The sequence below is a fragment of the Leuciscus leuciscus genome (genome assembly GCF_965113295.1).
Source record: "Leuciscus leuciscus genome assembly, chromosome: 19".
Taxonomy (NCBI): Eukaryota; Metazoa; Chordata; class Actinopteri; order Cypriniformes; family Leuciscidae; genus Leuciscus; species Leuciscus leuciscus.
Window position 1 is genome coordinate 2,729,656 of NC_138743.1, and position 16,036 is coordinate 2,745,691.

The 16,036-nt window shown below is 39.2% G+C and overlaps 2 protein-coding genes across 4 annotated transcripts in view; both read right to left on the bottom strand.

The window, feature by feature from the left end:
- Window positions 1-19, bottom strand: part of LOC309482011 (uncharacterized protein) — a 32,031-nt gene extending 32,012 nt beyond the window's left edge. The window contains 1 exon segment of the mRNA XM_082147182.1: window positions 1-19. This exon segment is cut by the window's left edge and continues 1,095 nt beyond it. The gene's annotated coding sequence lies outside the window, so the exon portion shown is untranslated.
- Window positions 20-152: 133 nt separating this feature from the next.
- Window positions 153-16,014, bottom strand: eef1db (eukaryotic translation elongation factor 1 delta b (guanine nucleotide exchange protein)). 3 transcript variants are annotated; one of them, XM_082147226.1, is made up of 8 exons: window positions 15,866-16,014; window positions 11,526-11,640; window positions 10,766-10,837; window positions 8,199-8,270; window positions 7,001-7,085; window positions 4,864-5,156; window positions 1,441-1,635; window positions 153-271 (listed from the first exon to the last, which is right to left on the bottom strand). In XM_082147226.1, exons 2-8 carry the CDS (start codon window positions 11,637-11,639, stop codon window positions 233-235), a joined length of 870 nt encoding a protein of 289 aa, XP_082003352.1. In that variant the 5' UTR covers window position 11,640; window positions 15,866-16,014; the 3' UTR covers window positions 153-232. The 3 variants fall into 3 exon arrangements, with proteins under 3 accessions (XP_082003352.1, XP_082003350.1, XP_082003351.1); XM_082147224.1 differs by lacking the exon at window positions 15,866-16,014 and adding an exon at window positions 12,546-12,564; XM_082147225.1 differs by lacking the exons at window positions 8,199-8,270; window positions 15,866-16,014.
- Between the last annotated feature and the right edge of the window lie 22 nt (window positions 16,015-16,036).

Below are 16,036 nucleotides of genomic sequence, written 5' to 3' on the forward strand. Positions count from 1 at the left end.
TCTATCTATCTATCTATCTCCACACATGAACACAGGACCACAAACACATGAAAATGCTCTTAATCGGCACAACTGTTGATTCTAATGCTCAACTGCATAATAAACATGCTTAACGAGATGTGGGGAAAATGAAAGACAGAGACCAAGACAAATACATTTCCAACTCATTTATTAACCGATATTCATCCAGCAGCAGTAGCATGTTGAGTGTTTACATGTGTGTGAGTGTGTGTTAGATCTTGTTGAACGCCGCAACATCCACACTCTGAACCTGTAACACACAATAACAAACACATCAAGCTTTACAAGACACTGGAACTGTGCGCTAACATCTTCAGTCTGCATGAGAACCAATCGTCAACCTTCCGGTCTCTCTCTTGTGAATCCAACACTGAAGTGAGTTAAACTGCAGTTCATCGACTGGCCACTAGAGGCCGGCTGCAGAAGAGACTCAATCCCATAGACCTCCATGTTAAAATGCCCAACTTTACAGCAGAATAAAACATGTTTACAGTCAGGTGCAAAAAGTGGTTTTGGTCTATATTGCTAATGTTGCCCTTCATGACGACTGTGAGGGGGGTGAATTTTTTTTATAATTCATCCGTTTAAATTATATTAAGCCTTAAAGTTCTGCATAATTAGGGGCGTGGCCACTTGAGTGACAGGTGGATGTCACTACTAGCGCATGTCACTACTACTATGTCACTTTTTGTTTATCCGGTGTGGTGAAGAGATGAGTCCCAGCTTAGGACCCAAGCAATCCGATTGGTTCAAAGCACATTTTATGGGTAATTGCTTTAGTGCCTGGTTACAAATCAGATATCACTTTATAAGTCGTTTTGAACTATGTTATAACGACTATAAATGTCTTTTAACTTAAATGTTTCATGTACTAGTATATAACCAAAGCTATAGATTGTAAAATTAAACATTTATCGTGTTATTAGTGTTTTTTTTAGTTAGCTTAGATAGTAGCATAGAGATAACGATTTTTTCACCATCTACGATATTTTTCGATAAAAAACTTCAATAATATATATGATACAAGCATTATTCGGTTTAAGAATTAATTATGACATGACATGCTACTTAAGTAGCTAAAACAATACTTACATTATGCCTAATGTCGCAAAACATTCCTAAAAATGCAATTTCTTTCACTTAAAACTATAAATAATCAGGATAAAAATAAAAGATTATTACACAAATTAAAGATTGATTGATTACATTAAGAATCACAAACTTTACATCAGGCATACTTCTGGGGTCCTAAGCTGGGACTCATCACTTCACCACACCGTGAGTGATGCGCAGACAAGATGGCGACGGCCGGCTCCGCCCACTTTGGGCTTCAGAAACGCTCTTCAGAAACATATACGGGTGACGTCACGGACACTACGTCCATTGTTTTATACAGTCTATGATGGGAACAATACTCACGTAGTCCTCAAACTTGGTGATCTCCTCCTCTAGGAAGTCTGTTCCCACCTTGTCGTCCTCCACCACACAGTTTATCTGCAGTTTCTTGATGCCGTATCCCACTGGAACCAGTTTGGACGCTCCCCACAGCAGCCCGTCCACTTGCACCGACCGCACACACTCCTCCAGCTTCTTCATGTCCGTCTCATCGTCCCACTGTGGACAAGAGGACGACAACATGAGACTGAGACTTTGATGCTGGCTTGAGAAGTCTGGCTAGAAAGTGCAAGTTTATGGTCATGCAGGCGATTGGACAAATGCATAGATTGTCATGTGTGTGATTATTATTATTAATATATTTTTCACCCAAACCAGTGGAAATTCCACCATGGACGGATCAATACAGGACAAAGAACATCAAAATTTAGGATGTTGGAAAATAACAATGTTTTTCTGTTCACCAAATGCTTTTTAATCTTCGCTGTTGCTTCAATGCAAATGAACAAGCGCTGTTATTTGTTGTGTAGTGAAGTGTGTGTTCAAGTAAGCCAGATATGAGCAGATTCTGTGCAATACGCTGTATTTAATATATCATGATGACTCGCGAGTGTTTGCATTAAATCTGCGCAGATTTGACGACACGAACTTCCCCAGCAAAGTGAGTAAACAGAATAACTTGCCAAATTGGCTCGTGATTTGACTGTTTCCTGCCACAGTTGATTATTATTACCCGCATTTGGCGGATGTTAATTTCAAACCCTATATATATATATATATAGTAAGAAAGAGTAGTCTGCCTCGAACCAGATTCCACTCCAAAATATATTTTAGAATGAGCTCATCCCCAAAATGGCTTAATTATCATAGAGATTAAGGCAGTCAAGTTATATTGTTTCTTCATTTGGGTTGATCACATCCTGAGCAAATGGTCGATTGTAGAATGGGACTGGGTGTGGGACACAGAGAACCTTCTCAGACAACAGGGTGTCTCAACTTCAGTCACACATAGACCACAGCTGTTACAACAAGACCAACGTAATTTACATTAAGAGTAAACTAACAGGATAAAAGGTTTAAGATTAGGATGTTCTGGGTTCATTCTGACGCCGGTGAACTCAAGGTGCTTCGTGAACCTTGCCACTGCTATGCTGTAATAAACTTCATTTTTTTAGATCTTCGACGTCCACATAATTTTTTCCTACAATATATATAAATATTTTATTTTTATCCAACAAACTTTAGTAGTATACAATATAGTATTCAGAATTTACATCTTAATACATCCAAAAACAATCAAAACAAGGGATCCGTTATAAAGCCCGGGACACACCAAGCCGTCGGTCGGCCTCGGGCGGTTCCTGTGCGTCGGCAGACTCAGTGTTTCTCAGTGTGTTTCTCACCGTCGGCTGAAGTTGGTCCTCGATGGCTTTTTTTCCGGCCGATTTGACATGTTGAATCGGCGTCGGTGAGAGAGAGGACTCTGATTGGCTGTTCAGCTTAGTGAACGACTCAGAGCAGGAGAATAATAGCAAAACAGCGAGCAAAGAAGTCTAAACTGCAAAGACAGAAGGCTGTTCTAATGTTACGCCATCTTACATGAGTGTTTCTCAGCGAATATTACAATATTAACACGAGACGAGAGGAGTGGAACAAAGAAAGTGTTTAGCAGGATTGATATTCAAAACGGTAATATATTGATATCCACGCACTGCTTTGTTTATGGTTTGTGTTTCTGCAGCGTCGGTTTCCCTTTTTGAATGACGAATATAGACGAATATATCTGCAGAAATAGACAGTTTAATAGACAGTCTCATTTACACGCAGGCGCAGAACACACACGCTAGCTGACAGTCGGCTGTAGTTCTCTCTGTGTGTGTTCAGGTGAAACTTTTCCCCCGACGGCTTGGTGTGTCCCGGGCTTAAGGATAGGAATGATACTAGGGATGCCACAATTCTCAATATAATATTGAACCGTTCGGTATGACATCCACGGGTCAATACGTGCTTGTGAATTGTGTTTTTTGAATCGGTTTTACGTTTAAATGATTTATGTGCGTTTTTTTTCTCTCCGAATTGACTGTGTGTGCCTGTAAAGGCCAATTTATACTTCTGCGTCGAGGGTACGCCGTAGTGTACGTCGTAGGCTACGCACGTAGGCGACGCCGTCGTGAGCATTTATACTTCTGCGAATGTCTGTGTTGATGTGCAGTTACACCGCCGAAACGCTAGTTGGCGCGGGTGGGTTTTAATGTTCCAGTTCCACTGTGTTTACATTCCTCGCGGCTATTTTGAGTTTAGGTTTCTACGAGCAATGGCGACTGAAGGAGTCATACAGATGGCTGTATTTCCGCACTTCTTCAAGCAATCTCTCAGTCACTTGGTCTTTTTCCATGGCTCTTCACTGATCTTCGGAATTTAAAAATGGCGGGCGGGCGGTGCAGAGTGTAGGAGGAAACGCGATGCTATCCAGCCGACCAATCACAGATCTTGCGGTCCACGTCGCCGCGACGCGTAGTTACATTTTTGAGGAGGTGCGCGTCAGGGTACGGCGAAGGGTACGACGTATGGTACACGTCAATGCGTATGCTACGCCGTACCTTCTACGCGCACCCGACGCAGAAGTATAAATTGGCCTTAAGTCTACGAGCTGAGATGAGGAAACTCCTCCCCGCGAGTAAATATTCAATCACTATATGCTCTAAAGTTAGGGGGCGTTTCACCATCATTCCACACTTTAACATGGCGAGCGGTGGTGAAGTGAGGCCACAGTACGAGGAAGCGCCGGCGTCTTTCAAATCCGTGGTGTGGGGACATTTCGGTTTTGCCGTTGAGTATAATGCTGAGGAAGAAAAAACGGTAAACAAAAAAATGACTGTGTGCAAGCATTGTTTTACACGTGTAGCCTACTCAAACGTCTGCGGCGCCATCACCCAGCTATATCACTGTCTGAAGGCACAAATTATGTTTACTAACTTCTCGTGTATGTTTATTTAAAAAATGTAGGAATTGATGTGTTCCCCAGTTTGTACATGGGCTACCAGCAGCTGTGAGATGTCACTGTTAAATTGTATATTATACAATACACTAGGAACTAATGGACTTTTCTTAGCTTTTAAGTAAAATAAAGGAGTATTGCAATAAATCATTTTTATTTTTTCCTCCTTAACCTCTTACTGTTCCTATTGCCTAAGCATCATAGAAGAACAAAACAACACTCTTACGTGTCAAGCCATAAGAACCGAACCGAAAACCGTGGTTAAAAAGCCGAGGTATGTATTGAACCGTGGGCTAACTGTATTGTTGCATCCCTAAATGATACCATTCCTGCAATGTGTTATTTGGATCCTATCGCCGTCCTGGTTACTAAAACATCCGCCGCTTCAGCTTAGAGACTCTAAACGCAGGACTTCATGTGCTTGTGTAAACTGCAGGTGAATCACTTACAGGTTTGACGTCTAACAGGATGGATGATTTCGCGATGAGGACGGGCTTTTTGGCCTTTTTCGCAGCGTATTCTTGCAGCCGCTGCTCTTTCAGTCTCTCGGCCTCCTCGTCCACCTCTTCATCGCTGCCGAACAGGTCAATGTCATCCTCCTCTTCCTCCTCCTCCTCTTTCACCGGAGCAGACGGGGCTTTCTGGGGACCGGTCCCGTTAACGGTCGGCACCGATGAACGCTTCTCCAGCGCAGACACTCGACTCTCCATCTTACCGAGAGCAGAACGCAGATCCTCCACCACTGACACACACAGAACAACAACAATCACATGCGTTTCTTAAAGGTGCAGTGTGTAATATTTAGCAGGATCTGTAGACAGAAGTGCAATATCATATACATAACTGTGTTTTCACTGGTGTATAAAGAGCTTACTTAATGAACCGTTATGGTTTTATTATCTTAGAATGAGGCATTTCTCTCTACACACACACCGCGGGTCCGCTTACATCGACATGTTTCTACAGTGGCCCTGAACGGACAAACACGTTTCGTCACTGTGTTGTTCTTCACGCTAGCTAAAGTCAGCAAATAAAACACTGACACAATGATGAACAAGTAACAATAATATTCGCAATAACATATTGTTTTACTGAATTATTAAGTAAACATAATTTCTTATTTTATCTTTGTAAAGAAACCTCATTGCTGAACTGGCTACTCTCTGTTGTCTCAGACGACATCACTTCCTGTCGGCCACCATAACTTCTGTTGGGTGCAATTCACAACCTCACCACTAGATGCCGCTAAAATAAACACACGGCACCTTTAAAGGAAGTACAAGCGCTTGCAAAAGATTAATGTTAACATTTAATGTAAAATTCTACTTATTATGACATCACCATTGTTCAGTTTGCATGATGAATGAGCTGATGTTATTTGTTCACCTCAGGATGCCAGAGAAAATATAGTTTTATTTGATATGATGTTTGCTACAACTAAATGCATGGAATTAAGAGAGGGTTGACTATTCAAACAGGGTTGACTAAAACTATTAAAAAGCTGAAATAAAAGAAAGTATTATTAGATAAAAAAACAAACAAAAAAACTGAACCGAATCTGAAGTTGAAGCGCTAAAATTATTAACTGGAAATAAATAAAACCTGAAATAAGAACAAATTAAACTTTTTTATATATATTTTTTAATAAAAATGACAAAAGCACATTTTACTACATATTAAACTAAAATTATAATTTAAAAACATAATTAAAGCTAATTAAAAATGCTAATAAACACTATAATAGTACTAAAATAGCACTGCATGCAAACTGATATTAAAATACATTTAAATAGTAATATTTTAAAAACTAAAACTAATAAAAATGACAAAAGCATAGTAAAATTAGAACTAAAATTAACTAAGCTAAAACTAAGCTAAAATTACTATATAAAAATAAAAGCAAATGCAAAAAATTAATAAACACTATAATATTTGATAAATAATAGTAAAATAACACTAGATGCAAATTGAAATAAAATGAAACCTAAAAAGTTTTTTTTTTTTAAAGAACAAAAACACAGTATGAGTTTGAAAATGACAAAAGCACAGTATAAAATTACAAAAAAATAAAAGCTAATGCCAAAAAGTGTATATAAACTATAATAGTATATAAATAATACTAAAATAACTGCATGCAAAATGAAATAAAATGAAACCTAAATAGTAATATTTACAAAAAAGAACAAAAAATAATAAAAATGACAAAAGCACATAGTAAAATTACTAAAAAATTAAAACATAAAAATAAAAGCTAATGCAAATATTAATAACAACTATAATAGTATATAAATAATACTAAAATAACTGTATGCAAACTGAAATCAAATTAAACCTAAATAGCAATATTTACAAAAAAGAACGAAAATGACAAAAGGATATTGTAAAATTACTAAAAATTAAACAAATTTATGTTTACAAATATTTTTTTATTTTTTTTATATTGAAATCGAAATTTACTGAATAGTTAATTTGAGGGTGCTGAGTGTTTTTACAAAATGTCCATTTATCCCAAAAATGTAATTAATCCTTCCGAAATGCAAATGCAAAGCTATGAGAATCTCTTTAACAACATGTGAACACACACACCTGTGTGTAGACTCTGGTTCTCTAGTTCCAGGTTCTTCATGCGTGCGGCGAGCTCTCCGTAATCAGCAGCACTGCCTCCGCCGCTCTAAACACACACACACACACACACACACACACACACACACACACACACACACACACACACACACACACACACACACACACACACACACACACACACACACACACACGTCACATCACAGTTCCCATCAGCCTCTGATACTCCACTGTGCAGTGAGGTCTAGTTACAATTACACAAACACTACTAACTAGTCAACATGTTTCACACAAAACAACATGAATTGTGCAACATTTTGTCAAAACTTATTTTACAGAGTTAGCTAATTCAATTTGTTTATAATAATCTCAATCATGTTTCTAAACCCCTTTGATTTTGTTAATATTTACAATAATTTAACAACACATTTGTATGTTCACGGTTCTCTGATGTCGGTTAATGGTCAACATGACACGCAATTAAATAAAAAAATTTTTTATATATTTTTTATTTTGATTGTTTTTGTTTTAAAATTATTTATTTTAATTGTATACATTAATTAATTATTTGCACATTAATTAATTACTCAGACTCTGAACTCTGTATTTGTGTATAATTTAAAAAATGTATTTTTTTCTTGTGCTCATTTAATAATTATTTTAATTTAATCATATTTCTTGCATGAAACATTTTCAAATTCTGATTGGTTAAAATTATGGTTCTCACTGAAAAAGATGAATAAAACAATAACAAATACAGTGTCTTATAGTTAATTTCAGAGCAAATACACACATACAGTACAGCCTGGAATAACACAAACCAGGGTTATTATAGTTAACTAAAACCATCTCAACGATACTAAACACTAATACAAACCTCACAACAAAGATGCAAATGTACAGGTGTTTGCTCGGAGCAAAATCAGACCTTCCACAGCAAAATACACACGAAACATAACAATAAATCCACACAGGAACGCATGCATAACAGTCTTCTGAAACTGCCTAAACAACACGCATGCGAGCATGCACACGCTTCGACTTTGACGTGAGCTACTTTGGTGTGTGTTTCTGGCCGATGGCTTTCACACACACACACACACACACACACACACACACACACACACACACACACACACACACACACACACACACACACACACACACACACACACACACACACACACACACACACACTTACAGGAGAGGAGCGGTGGGAGGGGTTTGATATTTTAGGGGCGGAGCCTCTACTCGGCTGCATGGTTGTCTTCAGCTACAGGAGAGATCATTTATAAGGGAAGTCAACAGATGATTCAAAATGTTAATTTTGTGGCGAAAATCCAGCCTTTAATGTTGTTTATGTGTCTATGTGGTGTTTTTAATACGCTTTAAAAGACAAACCATGTGTAGATTCATAATGCTGCGTTCACACCGGACGCGAATAGCGCGTCAAATTCGCGTCTACCGCGTCTAGTTTGACGCTTGACCACAAGTGTACATTCGCGTGTCAAGAGCGAGATTTCGAAACCCGTTGGCGGCCATCTTTTTTAGATGTTTATCGAGCATTAGCATTAGCATTAATCGAGAGAGTCAACGCTCGTATATGCTCTGGAGAGCAGAAACAGCTGCGTAGGGGACATCGTCGCTGTACTCGGGTCCACCAGACTCTCCGGAGGGTTTCAGGAGTTTCACAATTTGCTCCAGGAGCTAGGTTTGGTGGACCTAACGGTGAGGACGCTGACGAGGACAGCGTAGGCCGTATAAGGCCTCGGCCTCGAGTGGTCGCTGCCTGTCGAGCCCGCGCTCTACAGCCCGGCGCGAGGTTCACCCTCGCCCGCACCCACCTAATCTGTCATTTATTTTTGTTTTGATAATAAATGGAGCCAGCCTACAAAAGTGAAACCTGTCCTGTGATTTTTTTTTTTTTTTGTATACACTAAATTGTATTTGTTGTCTTCACATTACATTAATAATGTTTCATATAGATATGGAATAAATTGCATTCAATACAAAATGAGTATCTCTCATATATTGAAATCGAGTTTTTATGTGAAAGATGTGCTTTGTTGTGCATTTTAGTCATATTACAAAATAATTTATTGAGGCCAAACATAAAATAACATTATAAACTGTCACTTCACCACGTGACAGCAGCAAGCAGCTGAAGCAGGCTCCTGATTGGTTAACGCGGCGCGAATTGACGCAGAAGTTCAGATTTTTCAACTCGGGCGGCAGACGCGAATTCGCGTCAAACACGAGAATGCACAAAAAGCACTACATAAAACATTCGCGCGTAACGCGCTTAACGCACCAGACGCTCAATTCGCGCCATTCGCGCGAACTTGACGCGCGAATGAGGCGTATTCGCGTCTACCGCGCCGCGCTCTACGCCTCATTCGCGCCGCAGGAATTTTTTACGCGCGTAACGCGTCTTTGCATTGACTTAACATTGAAATCACTCGCGCCTGACGCGCAATTCGCGTCCGGTGTGAACGCACCATAAGTCGACACCATTGCTGAGTATTTCCTTCTTAAAACTGCAGTGAACCAAAGACAGTCTCAAACACACGCTTTGAAATCGCTGGTGTTTCTGATGTCACAAACTACCTTGTAACCAATCAGATCAACGTGTGATCGTCAACCAGTGGATCTCTGAGCTGAGTGAGTGAGTGGAGGCGGGGCTCATTTGCATATTCATAGAACCGCGCATACTAAATGAGGCAAGGGTGTCGAGTTACATTCAAGATATTTTAAGGCATGATGATTTTTTTCAGGGAGAAAACATTTAAATATGTCATTTTGGTGATTAAAGATGAGTTTTAAGGGATAAAATGATTGACTATAGGGGGACTTTAAGAGAGAAGATCTGGGGCTTCGTTCAGAGACATGCTCATGACCAAAGGATGATCATAATATAAAACATAATCACAATGCCTTGTCAGGAAAAGACAGCTCACTAGTGTTTAGGAACAGAATAGAGCTGCACAATTAATCGGGATAAAACTGCTTATAAACTGGCTGTTGTCAACAAATCAGAAGCGCCATGAAAGTGTAATTTGTTTTACTGTACTGAGGAAACAAACACTTAAGACACGTGTCAGAAGAACAACTCAAATCTGAACAGCGCTGAAACGTAATAAAACTGTAATAAAACTCATAATGCATAATACAGCGCAGTGATTGATTGGATTGAAAGAGTTCGTTCTCATGAATAAAGCAGAGAAAAGCTCCGAAAATCATCATGACTCTCCAGCCACTCAGAATCAACATATAAAACTCACTTTTCATGACGTTGGTTCAACTGTGCTTTTTAAACCGGAAGAACAAAATAGTTCAGAAAAAAATATATAATAACCACTTTTCCCTTAATAATAAAAAAACATAATGAGTGATATTGTTGTTTTCATTGATGTACAACCTATACATGTTAAAATCTCAAAAAATTTGTTTTAGGGTTTCATTAACCTTTTTTCATGATGTCCCCCACAGTTTTATTCCAATATAAAAGCTCAATGCTGTGTGTGTGTGTGTTATATATATATATGGATACACAGTCCTGCTTGAAAGTTTGTGAACCCCTTGCAGAAAATGATTCACATTTTCTGCAAGGGGTTCACAAACTTTCTTACTAATAGCAATCACAATTATTATCAGTAGAAAATAATTGCTATATATAAATTTTTTTCCTGATAAAAATTGTGTAGCCCTAGAACCGAGCTCGCTTGTACCTCTCTAAGAGTAATCCCAGGATTTTTTCATTTAACTCACCCCAGCGAGAGATTTCTGGATGTTTTCTCGTGCTCGAGCGATGTCCTGAAGAATACTGTTAGCTCCGGTGTCCTGAGACGAGAGAGAGAAACCTCAGTGTGTGCTGGTATAGAGCAGGTGTTAAACAGTGAAGCTCAGTGCTAGCAACGGTAAGGTCATGGGTTCAGTTCCCTGGGAATGTGGGAATGAACGAATCTTTAGATAAAAGCATCTGCCAAATGCATAAAATTAATTAAACGTACATTTGGAATCTGGAAATGCCATTTGCACTCATTGCCTACTATTTTTCGAAAATATCATGTGGAATAGTAGTATAAGCACTCGTCCTGTGCAAGTTGATCATGTTAATTGTGACCCTGGACCACAAAACCAGTCATAAGGGTAAAATTGAGATTTATAGATCATATGAAAGCTGAATAAATATGGTTTGTTAGGGTAGGACAATATTTGGCCGAGATACATCTATTTGAAAATCTGGAATCTGAGGATGCAAAAAAACAAGTTGTTCATTTATGTTCACGATTTTGCTGCATCCACTCACAAAAATAAATGTTTTATATATTTACGGTAGGAAATTTACAAAATATCTTCACGGAACATGATCTTCACTTAATATCCTCATGATTTTTGGCACAAAAGAAAAATTGATAATTTTGACCCATACAATGTATTGTTGGCTATTGCCACAGATATCCCCGTGCGACATGTGACTGGTTTTGTGATCCAAGGTCACATATGAGACGTCTCTGTATTTTATAACCTGTTTGTGTTGTGAAGGTCCGTTCATCTGCTCGTAAAACCGCCGTTCTGCTTCATCGTAACGCGGCTTATCGAACCAGATCCTCTCCTGCGCCAAACAGTCCGCTGCAGTCATCCTGCACAAACACACACAAGACCTGTGACAACCTCACTAAATACCACATGACATGAACATTGATTGAGCAATGTTGACATGAGATGAACATTTGATTTTCTATATATTTGGCCTTGATGAAAATATGTTTGAGATCAACTGTTGAGCAGGACTAGTTTTTATTTAAATATCTCAATCAGATGATATTATTTTTTTTACAATCAATGTAACAAGTTCATCCACCCCAAAAATGAACAAGAATAATGAATATAATAAGAAATTATTAAATTATAAAGCGGTTTATTAAATAAATCCAAATGCAATATTTTCCTTTATCCTGAAATAAAACTTAGTAAAAATTAAAGAACAAACTCACTACAAGAATAAAATGAAAATGGAAAATAAAAACGAACCTCAAAATTAGTATATGGACATAATACTAATAATATTAAATGTTAATGCAATGCAACCATGCAAAAATGACATCAACAGAACAAATGAAAGAAGACAAAACTGAACTCAGACAAAGGAATCTTTCAAGCCAACACAACGGACCAAACGCAACAAGAATGAATGTGAGTGTGTAAAAAAAAAAGAGGAAAAATATGCAATGAAGATGATGGACAAAAGAAGTAGAAAAGGTTGTAAACATAATGCATGTAAATAAAAGGGGTGAGATTGATGTTACCTGAGAGTAAAACATCGCTTAAAAGGGATCGTTCAGGAAAAACTGTACATTTTATCATCATTTACGGACCCGCATGTCGTTCCAAACCCGTATGACTTACTTTCCTCCACACGAAAGAAGATGATTTGTAGGACGTTCAAGACACAAAAGTAATGCAGGTTTGGAGCGGCATGAGGGAGTGAACTAACTCAAATGTGCGGGGAAAGTGTGTGCAATCTTTCTGGAGTATAGAGTCATACTTCTGCTTCCGGCTAGAATGGTTTACAGATGTTTTGAGGGATTTCGCCACGGCTCCTTCATAGAAACGAGTCTCCGCCTCCACATAGCGACCACGATCAAGCCACACCCTCTCGCTGTCGGGATGCAAGAAATTACACATCGCTGCTCCTTGATTGGTTCTTGCATCATCAGAATCCCGGCGATCGCAAACCACAGGCTTTTTTTGTGTAGCGACGTCGTTATTTCGCCGCTTTGAGCTCGATTCATCGCTACTGGTTTTCGGTGGCGAGTTGCGGCTGTACAGGTTCTGGTAGAAAGACGCCTCGGCTCTATCGAAAAGCGGTTTCTGAAGCCACACCCCCATTGGGGGTGGAGTCAGGCAAGGAAGGCCGTTGATTGGCTTTGAAGCAGGTGTGGGCGGAGTCGGGGTTTGTGATTGGTAGCCCTCGTCACTGGGCGTTTGGATGCTGGGTTGCAGTTGAAGAGATCTTGGTTGATTGGGAAACCGGCCCACAAACTTGCTCTTGGCTTGGTCAAAGTTGGGTTTGTTGACCCACACGTCTTGAACGACGTGATGACAAGCCTCTTGGCCTTGATGGCGACAGGTTTCCGGCTTTCGTGACGAATCGGAAAAGCTCGCAGGAGAAGTCGTGCCATTTTGCTCCTGCAAGAGTCGTACGTAGTAAAGGCTCTCCGCTCTCTCGTACGCGCCGCGGTCGAACCAGACCGACGAACTCTCCGATCTCAAGCCCTCGAGAGCCGCGCTGGACAACCATCCCACGGCACCGTTCTGATGGCGTTCGGAAGATCCCGACTTATTCAAAGAAGAATTTCGACGGCTTCTGTTGCGCATTTTCTTGTGTCCGGGAATATAGAGGTGGAGGATTGATAGATAAATGAAAGAGAGGGAAAGGAGAGTGACAGGGAACTGGAGAATTAATTACACAGCAATAGGTTAACGTTAAACATGAAGTGTGTAAATTGTGCAAATCTGCTTTTAGGCCTTGTTTACACCTGGTGTTAAGATGCGTTTTGGTCGACCGGATCACAAGTGGACGAGGGAGACACATTCCCGTTTACACCTGGTGTTTTAATCCGTGTCTTTTGTCCACTTTCAACCACTTCGGTCCTGATCTCTTCTGCCACTTCTGTCCAGAAGGGGAGCGTCTATGGGCGGGTAAATATATGGGCTTTTCCAGATCTTTCGATCTAATGGACAAAATAAGCTTGTGCAATTTACATATGAACACACTGGAAATGACAGAAAATCATACGGAGAGCATCAGCTTTAGTTTCTGCTCTGACAGCCTCAAGACCAGCCGAACGCTGTGAGTGTGTTAAAAATCAGGAGTGGTGAGAGAACATTGTGTCTGGTACGTTTTTCATCTTCAAACCAAACTCGGGTCTTCAGCCGACAGAGTTTAAATGCCGTCTGGCTAGAGCTCTTCCTGTAATGTTTACTCATTAGGTCAGTAGGCGGAGAGTTGTCGGTCTCTTTGAAAGACTGTTTCAATGCATTCGACCACATGAGCGTTTACACTACGAAAGCAATCCGGTCAAATGCTTTTTTGCCTACCTCTGGAAGGGGTTGACAAGCTTAAAACGTTGTAGACCCCATTTACACCTGTATTTAACATCGTCCACTTGCGATCCGATCGACCAAAACGCATCTTAATACCAGGCGTAAACAAGGCCTTAGTTTGAGAGCAAATTAGCAAACATAAACTGTTTGTTTAGGGTCATGCAACAGAAGAAGTAATACTGATCCAGTGGTAACTATTACTAACAGACAACAAAAACTGAATTCGAAAAAAATCAAGTGTTTGTGAAACCTGTTTGGATACAATCTTTTTTTTTACTATTTCATTTGGTGCAGCAAAAATTACACAGAATACACACTTAAGTTTTAAAGACAGAACAAGCCACACACACACACACACACACACACACACATTACACAGAAACAATTATGATTGCATTAGATTTAAACACTGAGCTTTACAATGAAGTCAAGCAGAATATGAATAAAAAGAAGGAACTGAAAGAAAGGACAATCGAATTTAAAATGGACAAAACACCCACTCAAATCCATCATGGGACAAATAATATGAGGCAAATCCCACATCCAGCATGCTGATGGGAGACAGTCTGTCCAAACTCACCTTCAGCAAACAGGAAAAGTGCCGAAACAAAACTGAATGTAGCTGAACTCGTTCTTCTCATCCAGACAGAGGCAAGCAATAAACCATAAAGTGCAAATAAGAAAAGTATATGTATATTGAATCTCACATGAGGACTTCAATCCTACATGCCCTTACAAAGAAGCTGTGGTGAAAACATGATCCTGTGATGGAATCAGAGAGGCACTTTCATATATTATGTACAATGGTACTGAATGATTACCATAGTAGGCTATATGCCCTATATATGGATTTAATCAAAAATATCTTAATTTGTGTTCTGAAGATGAACGAAAGTCTTACGGGGTTGAACAACATGAGGGAGAGTGATTACTGACTTTCATTTTTGGGTGAACTATCCCTTTAAGAGTCAATTAATGGGTTAATTATTTCTATGATTATTATGTTTCTATCATATTATATGTTTGGCAACAGTTCTTCTAACCCTAAATGATGGAGTGTATAGCTTTCATTTCTTAAGCAACCATGTGGGAAGACACATCATGGAATATATTTTAGGATGATAATGTCAAGATTCATCAGGCTGATTGTGAAGGAATAGTTGGGAGGGACAATCTAAAAAATAAGTACTAGTATCAGGAAAATAGATACTAGTATGTTTTAAGGATTCAATGTTAAGTTTTACATTAGAGGACAGTTTATTTTATGATGACTGTCAAGATCTGAACCTGATATTGGGGGAAATGGACTAATGTGGATTTTCTCATTAAAGCCTAATCACTCATTCCGTTGGTTCAGAAAGAAAAAGGTGATATCAAGAGATCATAAAATCAATAAATCTGTAGAAATCTCTGGTTTACCAAGAGATCATCAGCTTAAACATGAGATGCGTCATTATTCAACAAAATCTGTCTGGACTTCCTGCACATGGAGGTGTCAGGCCCATGAACACCACAACACTAGATATTTATAGAGGATTAAACGGATTTTCATAATGACAGTGACTGAAACATCAGCACGAGCTTTCTATCACGTCACGATCATTTTGATTATTCTTACATGAATAAATAAACAGATGAATGACGTCTAACCGGCTTTTGAACACCCCGTACATTTACAACACAGCATTATTCAATCATTTACACAAAGAAACGCAATAAAAGAACATAAACACCATCATTTTTCAAACATATACTCACTTTAAACGCTTTAGTTAGTGTTGTATGAATGAATCGCTGCTGCTCGCCGCGCGCTCACGGAACAGAAGGAGCGAGCGAGACCCGAGCGAACCATTCGTGCTCACGAGCGGGGGAGATCATTACCACAAAACACCCACAAAACTGATAAACATTACACTAATGAAGCTTTAG

What these genes read in the sequence shown, in the direction of transcription:
- eef1db (XM_082147226.1), bottom strand. Translation starts at nt 11,639, where the DNA reads ATGACTGCAGCGGACTGTTTGGCGCAGGAGAGGATCTGGTTCGATAAG. An exon ending in TCCAGAAATCTCTCGCTGGG is followed by an intron (nt 8,271 to 10,765) that starts GTGAGTTAAATG and finishes TCTCTCCTGTAG; the next exon opens with CTGAAGACAACCATGCAGCC. An exon ending in CCTCCCACCGCTCCTCTCCT is followed by an intron (nt 7,086 to 8,198) that starts GTAAGTGTGTGT and finishes GTGTGTGTTTAG; the next exon opens with AGCGGCGGAGGCAGTGCTGC.